Source organism: Phyllostomus discolor, chromosome 6, assembly GCF_004126475.2.
Source record: "Phyllostomus discolor isolate MPI-MPIP mPhyDis1 chromosome 6, mPhyDis1.pri.v3, whole genome shotgun sequence".
NCBI classification, from domain to species: domain Eukaryota; kingdom Metazoa; phylum Chordata; class Mammalia; order Chiroptera; family Phyllostomidae; genus Phyllostomus; species Phyllostomus discolor.
Window position 1 is genome coordinate 163,977,515 of NC_040908.2, and position 16,894 is coordinate 163,994,408.

Genomic DNA, 16,894 nt, shown 5'->3' on the forward strand with positions numbered 1-16,894 from the left:
TACTGTCTCCCTTTTTGTCTTTTAATTATTAAAGTTTCGCCCTGGCTGGTGTAGCTCAGTGGATTGAGTGCGGGCTGTGAACCAAAGCATCGCAGGTTTGATTCCCAGTTAGGGCACATGCTTGGGTTGCAGGCCATGACCCCCAGCAACCGCACATTGATGTTTCTCTCTCTCTCTCTTTCTCCTTCCCTTCCCTCTCTAAAAAATAAATAAAAATCTTTCTTAAAAAGTTTCAATTATTTTGTTGAGATAATTGTAGATTCACATGCTTCCCTTTCATCTTTGTACCCCCAGCTCTCAGCACTGTGCCAGCTTTCCAAGTTTGTTAAGAGCCAGGAAAGTTACTGTGCTGCATTTGGAATGAATTTGCTAGTGGAAACTGTTAAAGTTGTGGTACCGCATACTGTGAGTTGATTACACAGGTAGGGATTTTCTCTAGACCCTGGATACCCTGTGTATCACTGAGAATAAAATTCTTCCCAAGTTTGCAAATGGGTCCACCCACCCGTAAATTGCGTCAGGGTTAACCTGGAAGTAATGTCAGGCCTAGAAGTGAGAGACCAACGGACAGAGAAGCAGCTCATGGCACAGGAGCAGGTGGATGCTGCTAAGGACATGGAGTGCGGCCCCCACCAAGAAGGCTGGGCCTGGGGTGGGGCCTGGCCTGGAGATGGTCTCCAGGACCTTCTGCGCCTTTACAGTTTGATACTATGCAGTTAAACAGGTCTTAGATCACAGGTCAGCAGTAACAGGAGTGTCTGCTGGGCAGCATGCTGAATCCTTCATACATCTTTGCACACATTACCAAATTTTTACAAGCCATGAAGTAGGTTTCGTTATCCCATCTTGTAGTTGATGCAGGCAGGTCAGGGAAGTGAACTAACATGGCTAAGGTCACATAGCTAGTGGGTAGTGGGGCTTTGATTGTTATTTATTTACTTACCTGTCCGTCCCACTCCAAAGCCATCATAGCTCCCGTCAGACACTGAGTGGCTGGGAAGTGAGGGGGAGCCACCTTTCTCCCCTTTGTGGCCATGCTTCCTGTAACTACTGCTTTTCCCTGGCTCCTGCCTCCACTCAGGTTGGGGGCAAATGAGCCCCAGACAGTTTGGATAGTTTCACAACATCCCACAGGCCTCTCAGCCTTACTCCTTTGATTGTCTCGGGCCTCCAAGGCTGCCAAAGGCTGTCCATATCAATGACATTTTAGCAAGGAGATCTACCAGCAGCCCAGGTTCCACTGAGCTGATCTCAGACCCAGGACCTCAGTCCTTCCCCTCGTGCAGAGGTGCACGGCACCCCAGCATTCAAGCACGACACTAAAACTACCAAACACCATTCTGAACGTGATTGGAAAATACTCAGCAGGGTCACAGGCTCCTTGGGTTGTGTTACCATGGCAACTCCAATTGTATCCATCTGGCTTTCCAACTCTGGTCTCAGAGGATGTTTTCTAGAGGCAGCAGCATCTGCCCTGAGAAGGAGGAAGAGGGAGGTTATTGCATCCATGCCCGCTCCCCTGCAGAAAGCTCCATTCTATAAAGAATGGCCCGGCCCGTGCGAACTATCCCACCTTGGATGGACATAAAGGAATTAATTTACTGTCTGCCTCATGATGCATGAGTGAACGTTCAACCACCAACCCTGCAAAGTGCTTTCACAGACATCTCAGTCTGCAGTAACTGCGATGGGCATTATTACCCAGCTTGTAGATGGGGGAGGGAAACGTGGTTAGGTAATTTGCCCCAAAGCGGTATTAGAATTTGAACCCGGCTTGGTCTGACTCCAAATATCATCCTTTACTTAATAAGACCGCTTGTTTCTCAATTGAGAATTGCCCAAATTTGGAGAAACGTGTACGTGTAAAACCACCAAAGAAGTCTGCGAGGTAGGAGCGGGCTTATATTTGGCTTCTTGGACAAGAGATACAAGGTAGGGTATCCGGATGAGCAGAGCCCTGGAGTCTGGAGCTTGAACGTGGATTTGGTCAAGTCCGAAGACCCTTCTGCCCCAGAGAACACCTACCAGGAGCCTCATCCATTCTTTGGGAAGGGTAAGTGGCAGGTGACATGCGAGAGGCAAATTGAGCTCCACTAAGTGGGCAGGAAAACTAAGCCACACACCAAAGTCTAAAGTTTTGCTACAGTTGCATAAATGCAAGTGCTCGGAAACTCAGGTGCAGACAAGACCATGGGAATGGGGACGCCTTCCTTGAGGACACGGTTATTAAAACGTACACCAAACCATACACACCTACTCCCCGAATTCCCAAGAGCTGTTGAGCTGTTGCTTTAAGAAGTACGACTCTTTAGGATCACGTGACCCGCAGGCGCCTGGCTCTTTCACAGCACCTTCCCAGTGGCCAATCGCATGGCTGGGAGTCCCCTGGGGGGCGGGAACTTCGCAAGGTGCTCGCCGATTGGATGTGCTTGTGGAGTGCGGCGCCTGAGGGCTCCGAGAGGGAATTAGTGTGAACGGGGTGAGAGGGAGCAGCAGCTGCCGCTGTCGCCGCTGTCTCGGTAGCCACCTTCTCCTGCCGGAGCCTTTAGGTGAGCAGGCCCAAGGATTCCCCGTCCTGCTGCGCACTGTGCACTCCGACCCGCCTTAGATCCCGCAGCGCTGGGTGCCCGACCCCTTCCCTGACCACGTGACCCAAGTTCCGTAACCCTTGACCTCCTGCACCCCACCACCGCAGGATCTAGGATGAGTGAAGCTGGGTGGGAGGATGCGCAGCACCGCGGCTGGTAGAGGTCAGTTCCCGCGCTTCCTTACCAATGTGGCTAGTGGCCGAGGATGCCGAGGGGAGGTCGAGGAGTGGGAGATCTTGGTCCGAGGCCGGACTTTGTGGGTCTTAATGTGGGTGCAAAATAGGGAAACTCCCTCCAACGCCCTCGCGGCGCAGGACCCGTGCTCCCATTTCACAGATGGGGAGACAGAGACTGAACAGTTCTGTGTTGGCGGGTCCCCCAGCGCCAGATATTTCGCACTGGGAATTCAGGCCTTGTTCCCCACACAGCCCGTCACTCCTGACGATTAAGAACAAGGGTTCGAGTCCCTCCTCCTTATTTGATCGCTGGATGATCTTGGACAAGTCCTTTTAACATTTTCCCCTTCTGAGATATAATTTCCTTGGCTGTGAAACAGACACAATGCTTACATAATACCCATCTCTTTGTTAACAAGGGTAAAATGCGGTATGCGCACTTAGGTCAGTGCCTCAGGCATGGCATGTGCTTGGGAAAATAGCTTTTCTTTATTCCTTTTTTCAGCAAGTGTTTCTTGAGGGTGTATGATGTGCTGACACTGTGGCTGACGCTGCTAGGGATGCAAAGGTGAGCAAACAGGCCTGCTCCTTGCTGGCTTGGGGCTGACAATCTAGTGGGGGAGGTGAGCGCTAATCAGAAAGTTAGGCTGCCCTAATGGGTCATCCTGCAAACGGAAAGGTCGGAGGTTCCATTCCCTGGGGGGCATGAGAGGCAATTGATTGATGTTTCTCTGGCACATCTATGTTTCTCTTCCCCTCTCTTTCTCTCCCTTCCTCTCTTTCTTTTTTTTTTTTTAAGATTTTATTTATTTATTTTTAGAGAGGAAAGGTAGGGAGATAGAGAGAGAGAAACATCAATGTGCGGTTGCTGGGGGTCATGGCCTGCAACCCAGGCATGTACCCTGACTGGGAATCGAACCTGCGACACTTTGGTTCGCAGCCCGTGCTCAATCCACTGAGCTATGCCAGCCAGGGCCTCCTTCTTCTCTTTCTAGACATAAAATCTTTTTTTAAAAAGTGACACAAATATATCATTACAAACTGATAACTGCTTTGAAGACAAAGTACCGGGACATCTTGGGGGTCCGAGGAGACTTCCCCGAGCCAGTGACGTTGGCACTGACGTCGGCAGAAAAGCACGACGGCGCTCACTAGACCAAGGGAACTGGGTGCAGGAGAGCCTTTCAAGGAGAGGAAACAGAATGTACGGCCATCCAAAAATAAGGTGTTTTGAGGAAATGAAAAGAGGCCACGGGCAGGAACGCAGGACACGAAATGAGTGGGAAGAGGTGCAGCAGAAGTAGGCGCACGTGCAGGGCCTTGGAGCCATGGTTTGTCCTTTATTTATTCGTAGGGCAGTGGGGACCCATCGGGAGAAAGGCTGCAGGGAGGCCGGTAGGACGTCCCCTGGGTTTAGGAACCTGGAGGTCCTGGGGACCCCGTGGTTCCTGCTAGAGAGGAGCAGTGGGTAGGTCTTGCTGCCCCTGGGGCTGATGCCTCGAGTTGGCCCAAGGGGACCTACCTTCTAACTGTGTTATGTGGTGTTGGTGTCAGTCACAGCCGCAGTTTCTGTTAGGTTCTTATTCTGCCGTATCCTGTAAACCGAAGAGCAGGTTCCTACTTCCAGGCCTTGCAGCCTAACTGGGGAAGACCAGGCACATAGGCGGAAGCCCAGCCATGAAAAGCCTGACTGTCCCCCATGGCAGATGGGTCGGGCAGACCTCAAAGGAGAGACTGGGCTTGTCCTAGCCAAGAGGAGGGTGCCGGGGCCTGGACATGGAGGGGCAGCAGACCAGCCTGAGCACCGGGGTGGGGCTTAGGGAGGCCGGGAGGCACCAGGCCTGACTTACTGGGAGGAGTGATCAGCGTGAACAGCTCTGGGGACTCGGGACCAAACCGGAGTGTCATGCTGGGGAGTTTGGGCTGACCTTTTATCATCAGTGGGGAAGTAGTGAAGGTTTTTGAGCAAGGGAGTGCCAGGTAAAGCAGTTTTTCTCATCAGGATTTAGTAGATAGTGGTTATAGCAAGAATCAGAAGGAAGAAGGCATGAAGCTTTTTGTTCACAGTGAAATGTCTTCCATTTGCGTGGCCTGTCGGCCCCTGACTCTCTCATGCATCGTCTCATTCTGTGCCCAGCCCTGTGAGTTCTGGGGGGCAGGGGCTATTACTTTGACTTACGGTTTAGGACACCAGTTGCTCAGACTGATGAAGGTCTCAGCCAACCTCACACAGGAAGTGGTGGGACAGGGCTGGGACCTGGTTCTGTGGATCCCAAGGCTGGGCACTTTCTCAGGTGTCACTGTTGTCTGCCCTCTGGCCCAGTTCAAGTCTGTTGCTCCGAGTCTCACCGTTCCCTCACCTGGACACTCAGAGCCTTCATGGCGGCTCGGCTGGGGGTTCTGGAGCAGGAGCCGCAAGGCTGGTTCCAAAGGCCTTGAGCCAGGCTCCTGGGCTGCGGGGGACGAGTGGCTTTTCAGACCTTCCCTGCCCGCTCGCAGCTCCGCAGGGGCCATGTCAGAACGGGAAGAGCGGCGGTTTGTGGAGATCCCTCGGGAGTCGGTGCGACTCATGGCAGAGAGCACAGGCCTGGAGCTGAGCGACGAGGTGGCGGCCCTGCTCGCAGAGGATGTGTGCTACCGTCTCCGGGAGGCCACCCAGGTACACACCCCCCACTCCCGGTACCCCCAACTCTCCTTGGCTACCCCCTCCCACGGGGGTTTACTCACCGAACAGGTCGGGCACCCGCTCTGTGCTGTGAGGGAATACAGTGGGGGCTGTCCTGCCCTTCCCAGGGCTCCCCTTCCTGCAGACAGCACCCTCTGGGTGTCTGCTCGTGTGCTCCTCCTCACAGCAGCCCCGCTGGGCATTCAGGCAGGTCTGTAGCCACATCCTGCACATGAGAGACGGAGGCCCAGAGAGGAACCGTGACCTTGGGTATTGTCTGCATGAGAGCCGAGCTGCAGTCCAGGCTTGCCTCCTCCCCAAGCTGCCTCTCTGCACCGGGGGCCCCACACGCCTTGCTCGCTGTCTCCGACTCTGTCCCTCCCCTCCCAGAACAGCTCTCAGTTCATGAAACACACCAAACGGCGGAAGCTGACCGTGGAGGATTTCAACAGGGCCCTCAGATGGAGCAACGTGGAGGTGAGTGGGGCGCAGGCTGAGAGGGCTCAGCTGGCATGAAACCTGCCTGCATGCCAAGCTCAGGGCTGGCAACGCTGTGAAACGTGGAGACCAAATACACACAGGAGGAAAGCTCAGAGCAACTGCAGGATAGGGGCCAGGCCCAGGCCCCTATGGTCCGTGATTTTAGAACAGAGGGACAGGAGGCCACAGGGGCCAGGAGTTTAGGGAAGGCTTCGGAAAAGAGGGGACTTGAGCTGGCCCTTTGAGGGAAGCTCAGGTTAGACGGAGGTGGGAGGAAAAGAGAGGGCGTTCCGGGTGAGAGAGGAGCCTGAGCCTGAGCACGGTGAGGGTGTTAGGATGTTCTGCACAGTTGTTCCGGGCCAGGGAGTCAGGGGAGAAGGTCATGTTCAGAAGAGAGTGGTGTTTTCAAGGCTGGGCGAGTGGGAGGAAGAGGACCAGTAAGTAGCCTGGGGGTGGGACTCAGAGCCCTGATGGATCTGGAAGGAGGAACCACATTCTGCTTCTTGACCCCATGAGCGCTGGATGCTTCGGCCAGGTTCCCAGAGGGGGGCCTGAGGGGGCCTGAAGCTGCAGGCGTCCCCCCTTTTCTCAGCATTTCTGCACTCCCCTCAAGCGAGGCTCCCTGCCCCGGTCGGGAGAGCGCCTCTTTCCTCCCTGGGTTCAGCCGGCTCTCTGGTCCTCCCTGTGCTCAGGCGGTGTGTGGTTATGGATCCCAGGAGGTGCTGCCCCTGCGCCCCGCCAAGGAGGGTGAGCTCTACTTCCCCGAAGACCGAGAGGTGAACCTGGTGGAGCTGGCCCTGGCCACCAACATCCCCAAAGGCTGCGCCGAGACGGCCGTGAGAGGTGAATGCTGGGGTCCCTCGTGGGCTGGGGACAAGGGCTGGGCAGTCAGAGGAGTGGGGATGGGCTGGCGGGTGGACGGGGCACAGCTCAGAGGGGTGGGTGGTACGGTGAGGGGCAGAGCCGCAGGCTGAGCCGTCTCTCTGCTCTGGTCCTAGTCCACGTCTCCTACCTGGATGGCAAAGGGAACCTGGCACCTCAAGGATCGGGTAAGGCATCCTGTGGGGAACGGGCCCTCTGGTTGAACCTTCTTCCCGTAGGAGGTGTGGCTGGTGCCCCTATAGCCCTGAGTCTTTATCTGACAAGTACTTACACACACCCTGTTCTGAGTGGGCACTGGTCTCTCCAGAGGGCTCAGAGCTGGGGATGGGAGCACTGGCCAGTAACCAATCATGAAGCCGTGTATTGGGTGCTAGCATGCAAGTCTGGGCAGCATGCTGGGGTCCCGGAGGGGCTGTGCTCACTTCCAGAGTCTGCTGAGCAGAGCTTGGGGCTTAGGGAGTGAGCAGGAATTGGCCTGGCAGAGGACGGGTGGGAGGCAGCTGACAGGGCACAGGGGTGTGGAGGGCCTGTGAGGTCAGGCTGTGAGAGTGTCTGGCTGCCGCGGCTCTTGTGCTCTGGGGGTCCTGTCTGAACAGGCTCCTGGGGGGGGCATGTGAGGATGGTGGTTGCGGGGGGCGGGCAGGCAAGGGGCACCGAGAGAGGCCTGGGCTCTCCACCCTAACTGCCTCCTGCCCACCGTCTTGCAGTGCCCAGCGCTGTGTCTTCACTGACTGATGACCTTCTCAAGTACTACCAGCAAGTGACTCGGGCTGTCCTGGGGGATGATCCACAGCTGATGAAGGTGAGCGAGTGCGCCCCGATTTGGGGCACACCGTGCAGCTCCCACATTCTCATGAGATTCTCTCAGATACCTGCATCCGGTCTCCTGCACACAGATGGGTGTGTGTAGGGGCTGCTCTGCTCGGGGAGGTGTGGCAGGGCCACGTGGGGGCTCCAGTGATCGGTCCCCCCACCCCTTAGGTCCAGAGACCGCTCTTGCAGTGTCTGTTGACCTGGGGCTAAGTGTGGCACCAACACCGCTGGCCAGGCCTGCTCTTCGGTCCTTCATCCCCGGGCCTCGTACCAGCCCCTGCTGCGCTAGCCTCTGGGGCTGCACAGGCCCTGCTGGTCAGTCCTCTTCTGTCCAGTTCAGATGAGGGATCGTTTGGTGGTCTGCTCAACCATGTGGCCTCTGTTTTAGAGTTATTTTTTTTTTTAAGTAAAAACCAGTTTTTATTTTAAAAAACATTTTACTTATTTTTACAGAGAGGGGAGGGGAGGGAGATAGGGAGAGAAACATCAATGTGTGGTTGCCTCTCACATGTCCCCTACTGGGGACCTGACCTGCAACCCAGGCATGTGCCCAGACTGGGAATCAAACCAGCGACCCTTTGGTTCGCAGGCTGGTGCTCAATCCACTGAGCCACACCAGCCAGGGCCACAGTATAAACATTTAAAACTTTAGTATATGTGTGCCAAACTGACCTTTAAAGAAAAAGGTTGCTCTCTACCTGGGGCTGCTAGATGCAGCGCAGTCTGGCCCCTTCCTTTTCAGATTGCTCTCCAGGACCTGCAGACCAACTCCAAGATCGCAGCGCTCCTGCCTTACTTTGTTTATGTGGTCAGTGGGGTGAGTGAGCAGGCTGGGGCAGGGGAGGACGTTTTGGGAGGAGGCGCCGACCCAGCAGCACATAGGGCAGACGGCAGGTGCCATCACAGCGGCAGGCTGCTGTGCACCCTCGTGTCCTCCTGAGCAACCCTCTCCTACCAACAGGTGAAGTCTGTGAGCCACGATTTGGAGCAGCTGCACCGGCTCTTGCAAGTGGCGCGGAGCCTGGTTCGGAACCCACACCTCTGCCTGGGGCCCTACGTCCGCTCCCTGGTGGGCAGTGTCCTCTACTGCGTCCTGGAGCCACTGGCGGCCTCTATCAACCCCTTGAATGACCACTGGACTCTGCGAGATGGGGCAGCCCTCCTTCTCAGCCACATCTTCTGGTAGTTGCTGGGCGGAGGGCTGAGTGAAGGGTGGGGCAGCTGCAGAGCCAGGCGGGTTGGAGTGGGGAGGTGGGGTTAACGTGCAGGCCTTGCGGCTCTCTGTTGAAAGCTTCCTAGTCAGTGCCCTGGGCACACTGGGATTCTACAAATGGGTGACAGGTATGCCAAGGCTTTGGTCCTTGGGCCTTCAGGTCCCAGGCAGGTCACCCCTGCCACCTTGTTCACTCACCCCGGCGTGTCAGACAAGTGCTGTTTCCCTGTGCTGTGACTTGAATCACACTGGGCAGCGCCGTGCCTTGTCCCCTCTGACTGTATGTCGCTCCCGCAGGATGCACGGGGACCTCGTGAGCGGGCTGTATCAGCAAATCCTGCTCTCCCTTCAGAAGGTCCTGGCAGACCCCGTGCGGCCTCTCTGCTCTCACTACGGGGCTGTGGTGGGGCTGCATGCCCTCGGCTGGAAGGTGAGGACCCTGGCCTTGCTCACAGAGCCGTTAGAGCTCCTGTTTGTCATTAGAAAAAGAGCATTCGTGTGTCTTTTATCATGAAATGGTATGTGCTTGCTACTGCTGTGTATTGAGTTTTTGCCATAGACCTCAGTGATGGCCTTTCAGTTTTTTTAATGCCATTTTTAATTAGATATATCTAATTAGAAACATCCAAGTTAATTAGATATTTCTATTTTTTAATTTTTTTAAATTTTTTTATTTTTTGAGAGAGGGGAAGGAGGGATAAAGAGAGAGAGAAACATCAATGTGCAGGAGAAACATCAATTGGTTGCCTTTTGCATGACCTGGCCTGCAGCCCAGGCATGTGCCCTGGTGGGGAATCAAACCAGCAACCTTTTGGTCTGTGTGGGCCGGCGCTTAATTCACTGAGCCACACCAGCCAGAGCTATTTTTTCTTTTCATTTATTTGCTGATTTTTATTGAATCTATTGGGGTGACATTGGCTTACTGACTTTCTGTATACAAACATTTTATCCTTTCAAAAGTCCCCCATGGCAGATATTAATACACAATTTCATAAGTTCCTGCCCATTCTAATTTATCATGTTAAGGAACTACCCTTCATTCCTCTCATATTGAGTATGTTTTAAACAGGAATAGATCATTGAGCTTGTCAGTAACGTTTTAGCGTCTGTAGAGACTAGCCAAAGATTATCTTAGTTCTGAGAATTTCACAGGTTCTGGGAATGGATTTTTCTGCTGAACCACTCTCGCCTGCCTGGAATAAATTGCTTGATGCCGCTGAGATTTTCATGGGAATCACACTGGGTCTGTTAGATCAGTGTTTGAGAGGATTGACATCATTCATAATTCCTTTTGTCCACAAACATATGTCCTTTTCTTGAGGTCTTTCTTTCAGGATCCTTTCATACCTTTCCCTGAAGAAAACCTACGTGTACTTTATTGAATTGCGTCCTAGAATCTGGCTGTTCTCTGATGCTGCTGTGACGCTGTCTGCTTTCTGTGGCGTTTCTTATTGGTGTGCAGAAGCAGTCGCCGTGCGCCCTGATTCTGCTGCTTTACCGAACTGTGCTTTCCGCCTGTAGATTCCTCGGGGTTTTTAATGTAGATCAGTCATGTCATGTACAGTAATGACAGCTTTATTGCATCTCTTCTAGGCCTAATGCCTTTCATTTCTTTTTATTATTTCATTGCTAGGACCACTGAATACCATTTTACATAAGATAACAGGCAACTTTCCTCATTTTCACTTTTAAAAGAATTGCTAATAATCTTCCCCATTGAGGCTGTTTACTTTGGGTGTTTATAGATAGATAACCTTTCTCAGATCAAGAAATTTATGTTACCATTAATTGGTGTTGAACTTTTATCAGGTGCTTTAAAAAAATCTTTTTTAAAGATTTTATTTACTTTTAGAGAGAGGGTAAGGGAGGGAGAGAGGGAAACATCAGTGTGCAAGAGATACATCAGTCAGTTGCCTCTTGCTGGCCCCCAGCTGGGGACCTGGCCCACAGCCAGGCATGTGCCCTGACTGGGAATCAAACCGGCAACCTTTGGGTTCCCAGGCCAGCGCTCAACCCACTGAGCCACACCAGCTGGGGCATCAAGTGCTTTTTCTGTATCTTTTGAAATGAATTGGTTTCTCTGCTTTATCTGTTAATGTGATTAATTGTATCTAGAGATTCGCCCCTGCTTTCTAAAACTTATTTGCGTATTTTAAAAATTGTGCATTCCAATGATTACAATAATTTGAACAAGAAAAAAAAATGGCACTCTGATTAAACTGCATTTTACTACATGCAGGACCCCTTGGACCAGCTTGGTTTTGACTCTGAATTTCCTGTCATTCCCCCTAGCTTCTTCCTTGCAAGTTCTTTTCCTTCCCTGCCACCCAGACAGGGAGATGGGAGAGGCAGGTGCAGCCTTCGTTGTCAGTAGTTCTTTTCTTTCAAAGGCAGTGGGTTTTCCTCCTGTGTTTCTGTCTTCAAGTGTGATACCAGGTTTCTCAGGCTCACAGCCACGACTGAGCATGTGGGACGAGGCTGCAGAGGAAGTGGGGTGAGGCGTGCCGACGGGGGGAGTCTGCTTTCAGCGGCTGCCGTGGAGCGCCAGGCTGGGGCTGAGATTTTCTGGCGGGAGACCATCTGTGCATTTCTAGGATAAACGCAGTTTGGTCATGGTATAGCCTTTAAAAAGACCCAAAACTTTATTGGAATGGAGTGCATTTTCTACAAAACTGTTGCATTTATTAAAATGTTGAAGGACTTCTTTCTAGTCATGAGCGAAACCAATGATGTTTCCCCTCATACACTGTCCTTGTTTGGTTTTAGGGTCAGGGTTACATTGGCCTTACAGAATGAATGAAGTAGGGAGAGAGGGTTCCTTTTTTATATTTAATGATATTGAGATGCTTTTTTTTTTCCCTTGAATGCCTGTAGACTTTGTAAGTTTTGGCATGCTGTTTTATTATTGGTTTGATTTTTAACTGCCATAGTTCGAGAATCATTTAACTTTTCATATATCTTGAGTCTGCAGTAAGCTATATGCTCTTGGGAACTGTCACTTTGTCAACGTTTCCAATCCTTAGGCTGTGGGTGACTAACCAAAGCCTCTGATCCATCAGGGCCCAACAAAAAAGGATAGTACTTGCCTATGGATTGCCTCAAGGTAGCAGTTGGCAAACAAAATATCCTCTTAGCTCTTATGTCAGTGACACTGCCTGTCCGTTCTAGTGGAGTCATTTTATATTGCCCTCGTACCTGATCTTCATTCCCAGTGCTTAGTGAAGACTTGGGCATACAGTGGGTTCCAAATAAATGTTGGTTGGGTCTGCCAGGCACGGAATTCAGCAGCACTGAGCCCTGTCCAGTGTCGGAGATAAAAGATCTCTTGTTGGAAAGCATACTGGAGGGGCAGTAAGCATCAAAGAGGCCCTCACTGCATCCCTCTGTACCCCTTCCCAGGCAGTAGAACGAGTCCTCTACCCACACCTGTCCACTTACTGGACCAATCTGCAAGCTGTGCTGGATGACTATTCAGTATCTAATGCCCAGGTTAAAGCAGATGGGCACAAGGTCTACGGAGCCATTCTGGTGAGTGCCAGCCCCTTCCTGCCTCCTTCCCGTGCAGGAAGCTCAACGGGCTTACACTGGAATACTGGATGGGCCTGGGTTCCCCCTAGTTCTTGAGTATCCTAACCCCTCTGCTATTACAGGTGGCCGTGGAGCGGCTGCTGAAGATGAAGGCCCAGGCAGCATTCCCCACCAAGAGGGGCCCCGGTGGCAGGGGGTGCCGGCGCGCGGACGACCTGCCCTGGGACAGCCTTCTCCTGCAGGAGTCTCCTTCTGGGGGCAGCGCAGAGCCGGGCTTTGGGTCTGGCCTCCCGTTGCCGCCAGGAGGCGCGGGGCCGGAGGAACCTTCCCCTTCAGTGACCCTGGCGGACATCTACCGAGAGCTCTACGCTTTTTTCGGTGACAGCTTGGCCACCCGCTTCGGCACGGGTCAGCCCGCGCCCACGGCCCCAAGGCCCCCCGGGGACAAGAAGGAGCCGGCGGTGGCCCCAGACTCGGTGCGAAAGATGCCGCAGCTGACGGCTAACAACGCCATGGTTAGCCCTCAGGGCGACGAGAGCCCCCGGGGCAGCGGGCCTCCGTCGGCCTCTGCGCCCGCCGCCGCTGACAACAGGCCGCTGCCGCGCGTGCACCGGGCGCGGGGGGCGCCCCGGCAGCAGGGCCCCGGTGCCGGCACCCGCGACGTCTTCCAGAAGAGCCGTTTCGCCCCGCGCGGCGCCCCCCACTTCCGTTTCATCATCGCCGGGCGGCAGGCCGGGAGGCGGTGCCGCGGTCGCCTCTTCCAGACGGCCTTCCCCGCGCCCTACGGGCCCAGCCCGGCCTCCCGCTACGTGCAGAAGCTGCCCATGATCGGCCGCACCGGCCGCCCGGCCCGCCGCTGGGTGCTCTCGGACTACTCGCTGTACCTGCCGCTGTGAGGCGGCGCGCCTCTTCTTGAAATAAACCCGCGCCGGAAGTGAGGTCTCCGCGCTCGTGGGTCGGGCCGCATGAGGCGGGGCTTGCGGGGCCGCGCTGCTGGGTGCGAGGGAGCCATGGCGCTCTCCTGGCTGCAGCGCTTCGAGCTCGCGCTCTTTGTCCCCGCCTTCCTGTGCGGGGCCTTGGCGGCCGCGACGCTCACCCGAACCCAGGTGCGGCTGCGGGGCGGCAGTGGGGTCTGGACGGGTAGGCGGCAGGGGGGCTTAGCCTCACACGGAGAAGACCGCTCTGCCGTGGGGCCGGCCGGGCGCGCTGCTGGCTCCTCGGAGCCGGTGGGCCTGGCGAGCAGGGGCCTGCGGCTCCCGCCGCCCAGGTCATGCTTGAGTCCTTCTTTCGCCAAAGGGACGAGCTTTCAAGAGTAAGCAGCACCAGACATAGCCCGGCTTGGAGGCTTTTGCTGCTTGACTTTAGTCTGGTTTTGAAACAAGTCGGCTGAGGCCACGCCTTCGTCAAGTCAGATACCTTGGTGCTGAGCGAGCGGAGAAGCATAGTGTGGTGGAGGTGGTCAGGTTACCACATGATTGCAAACACAACGTGGTGACAAACAGGCGATGTAGAAAACGCTTGCGTAAAACAAGCCAGTTTTACATCGTTTATCCCAGCCAGGAAGTCTTAATAAACAGGTTCGTTTAATCCCTTTTAAGTAGGCACTAGTCAGAAGACGTCCGAGGTAGTTTCTAGGTCACACAAGTTCTGGTTTTACTCTAGGCTTTCTGCAGAGGGGAGACCAGGACTTGTGAGGCATCTCAGAAGCTCGATGTATTTTAAAACTACTGCCTACTTCCTGACCCTTCTGGCCACTGCAGGATTAATTTCCCAGCAGGCCCTCTTCTGGCCCAGAAAACGGGAAGTGACAGCGTGCAAGTAACTTCCCAGTGTGTCCCTGGGCCCACGTCTAATCCCTAACACCTGCCGTGAGCCTGCACGGAGAGGCACTAACCTGAAACCCAGGACTCAGCAACCTCTCTCCACAGGCCTCCTTCAGTGGCAGCTGTCCCCTGTATGGTGTGGCCACCCTGAACCATTCCTCCCTGGCCTTGTCCCAAGGCTCAGCCCCCTCCCTCTGCTACTTTGTGGCTGGGGCCTCTAGCCTCCTGGCCCTCTACAGCCTCCTGCTTCTGCTCTTCTGGGTCTGCAGCAGCTGCATTGAGGATTCCCAAAGGTGACTGCTCCACTCTGAGGGCCAGGGCTGAGGTGGGAGGGATCCCACCTCAACCACAAGGCTTGTTCTCTCCCTCCTCACAGAGGCCGGGTAGGGCTCTGCATCGCACTGGCCCTCTCAGCTGTAGCCATCTTCCTGGTCTTAGTGTCCGCCTGTGTCCTTCGATTTGGCACCAGTGCTCTCTGCAACTCCATCCTCTCTCAGAACACTACGATTAGGTAATGGGACACGGGGGGATGCCTGGCCCCAGGGGGCTGACACCTTCCCTCTGCAGAGGGGTCTACAATGCCCCTTTTGTCCCCATCAGTTCTCAAAGGACACCTGGGGACAAGAGTATTTGGCATAAATGCTCCCCTTTCTCACAGCTGTCTTTTTGACCTCACAGCTGCTCAGAAGCCCAGAAAATTCCATGGACACCCCGTGGAACCGCTCTGCATTTTTACTCCAACCTACACAATGCTGAAGTAAGGTCCCGGGGTCTGAAAGCCTGGGGGAGGCCCAGGGGTAGATACACAGATTCATAGGAACGTCCATGGTTGATGGGTGCTCACCAGTGAGAGGCAGAGCAGCCGCAGGGCCTGTCAGCCTGACACGGGTTCAGAGCGGTGTGTGGGCAGAACTGGACTTCAGGTGACTGCACTCTTCACACTCCTGCTCCCTCTCCCACAGAACGCTTCCTGGGTGAATCTGGTGTTGTGGTGTGTGGTCTTGGTGCTCCAGATCATGCAGTTGAAGTCTGACACTACCCCATTCCGGCCTCTGGAGACGGGGGACCCTGAGTGGAGCTCTGAAACAGACGTTCTGGTCGGGCCACGCCTTTCCCGTCCCTGACGCGTAACCGGAGTGCTTCCTGCAGCCCATTTCTCCGTGCCCCAGTGCCTGCGATCCTCTTGTCCCCGCTTGGCCCAGTGCATGCTGGGAACCTCAGTTTTCCCTCCAAGAGGGAAAGTTGATCATAGGCCCCCTCCACCTCCCTTCTAACAGCTATTTTTGTATCAATATATCATTACTACTTTTTTCCTTCATTCTGGGAGTGAGTTCTTAGTGTTAAAGCACTGGAGGTAGGTGGATGGGAGGAAAAAGTAAAGGCTGAACCGACAGATCCCAACTTAGAGGTACATTCAGGTGCCTGCTCTTGGGGTGAGTGCTTTTATTTGCTGTTCATGAATCTTGGGCCCCCTTGTGTCACTCTGGTTGTCACCTCATCCCTAGGTTCAGTCTTTATTCCCCTCTGAGAGGGGTGAGTGTCCTGAGGGTTTTTTTCACAAGCTACGGTAGGCACCCACAGTGTTGTCAAAGAGTTTCGTGTTGGGGAAATGTCCAGCTTTGTCCAAGAGGAAGTAGAAGCGTCGGCCTTTGACCTTTAGAGGTAACATGGCAGGGACTTCACCCCGGTGGGCCATGCAGGATACTTGGTTCAAGGGAACAGTGAAATGCGCCCCCAAGCCAAAGGGGGCGTGAGTGGAGAGGGTCACCTGCTTCCCTCCCGCATGCAGCATCACGGAACGCACAGAGCGCAGGGAGAAGAGGAGACCAGCAGCAAGTACCAGGGTGCCTGCAGGAAGAGCAGACTGGGGTGAAGGGTTTTCACTGGGAGCTAAGCAGCAATCCTTTTAGTGCCCGAGGAATAAGAAAAGGTTGTGATGATAGTAACATTGACTGCACTCCTCTTATACCCCAGACCAGATCCCTGTGTTTCTGATTCCTCCCAACAACCTTAGATGTCTAACCCCATTTTAATGAGAAAACGGGTCTGGAGCTTAAGTACTTTGCTCAAGGTTGCAGAGAGGCTGACCTCAGCCTAGGCCTGTTGGAAGGCTTGGTGCTGGGGACATCCATCCATTTTCAGTGTCCCGCCCTCACATGGGGCGGGGCAGTGACCTGCCTACCCCTCCTCATCCTAGAGGGGCGGGAGACCCCTAACCGCCACTCCCCTTGCCTAAGCAGGGAGGGTCATGCACAGCCACCGCAGGTCCCCTTTGGTGGGAAGCCAGCCCATGCCTTACCGATGGTGCCGCAGCCGATGGCCAGACCATAGCGCCAGAGCGCGGAGCGCACGTCCGAGCGGCTGCGGTCTGGAAACTCCGCATCCTGAGGCTGCATGCGGACTGGGGGTCGGGCCAAGGCTGCCACGGCCAGGGAAGCCCAGAAGACGCCCTGGCCGGCGCAGAACAGCCCAAGGACTGTGAAAAAGCGTCCCCGCTCGTGCTGAAAGAGCAGCACGTCCCGCGGCGGGGTCATCCCATGCAGGGGACGGCGCGCGAGAAGGTCCCGCGCGGTGACCAACAGCCGCACCAGCCGCACTCGCCCGGGCACCGCCATGGTTGCGAGGCACCACATCCGGGGCGGGACTTCCTGTCGGTGGGCCGTGCGCGCGAGAGCCGCAACGGGTTTCTACGGCGGGTAGCTGGCTTTCCCCATGAACTGTAGGGA

At 54.7% G+C, this 16,894-nt stretch overlaps 3 protein-coding genes across 5 annotated transcripts; 2 read left to right on the plus strand and 1 right to left on the minus strand.

Moving 5' to 3' along the window:
- Positions 1-2,397: 2,397 nt before the first annotated feature.
- TAF6L (TATA-box binding protein associated factor 6 like) lies at positions 2,398-13,283 on the plus strand. 3 transcript variants are annotated; one of them, XM_036029613.1, is made up of 12 exons: positions 2,398-2,549; positions 3,270-3,332; positions 5,264-5,423; positions 5,820-5,906; positions 6,602-6,752; positions 6,908-6,958; positions 7,499-7,593; positions 8,347-8,421; positions 8,566-8,786; positions 9,115-9,247; positions 12,217-12,345; positions 12,468-13,283. In XM_036029613.1, exons 2-12 carry the CDS (start codon positions 3,325-3,327, stop codon positions 13,239-13,241), a joined length of 1,884 nt encoding a protein of 627 aa, XP_035885506.1. In that variant the 5' UTR covers positions 2,398-2,549; positions 3,270-3,324; the 3' UTR covers positions 13,242-13,283. The 3 variants fall into 3 exon arrangements, with proteins under 3 accessions (XP_035885506.1, XP_035885505.1, XP_028373211.1); XM_036029612.1 differs by lacking the exon at positions 2,398-2,549 and adding an exon at positions 2,556-2,750; XM_028517410.2 differs by lacking the exons at positions 2,398-2,549; positions 3,270-3,332 and adding an exon at positions 2,556-2,750.
- Positions 13,284-13,298: 15 nt separating this feature from the next.
- On the plus strand, positions 13,299-15,486 carry TMEM179B (transmembrane protein 179B). Its single transcript, XM_028516635.2, has 5 exons — positions 13,299-13,451; positions 14,274-14,461; positions 14,545-14,679; positions 14,847-14,925; positions 15,131-15,486. The coding sequence occupies exons 1-5, from the start codon at positions 13,311-13,313 to the stop codon at positions 15,290-15,292; spliced, it is 705 nt and encodes a 234-aa protein (XP_028372436.2). The 5' UTR covers positions 13,299-13,310; the 3' UTR covers positions 15,293-15,486.
- A 231-nt stretch (positions 15,487-15,717) lies between these two features.
- TMEM223 (transmembrane protein 223) lies at positions 15,718-16,811 on the minus strand. The gene is made up of 2 exons (XM_028516347.2): positions 16,468-16,811; positions 15,718-16,016 (listed from the first exon to the last, which is right to left on the minus strand). The coding sequence occupies exons 1-2, from the start codon at positions 16,799-16,801 to the stop codon at positions 15,724-15,726; spliced, it is 627 nt and encodes a 208-aa protein (XP_028372148.1). The 5' UTR covers positions 16,802-16,811; the 3' UTR covers positions 15,718-15,723.
- Between the last annotated feature and the right edge of the window lie 83 nt (positions 16,812-16,894).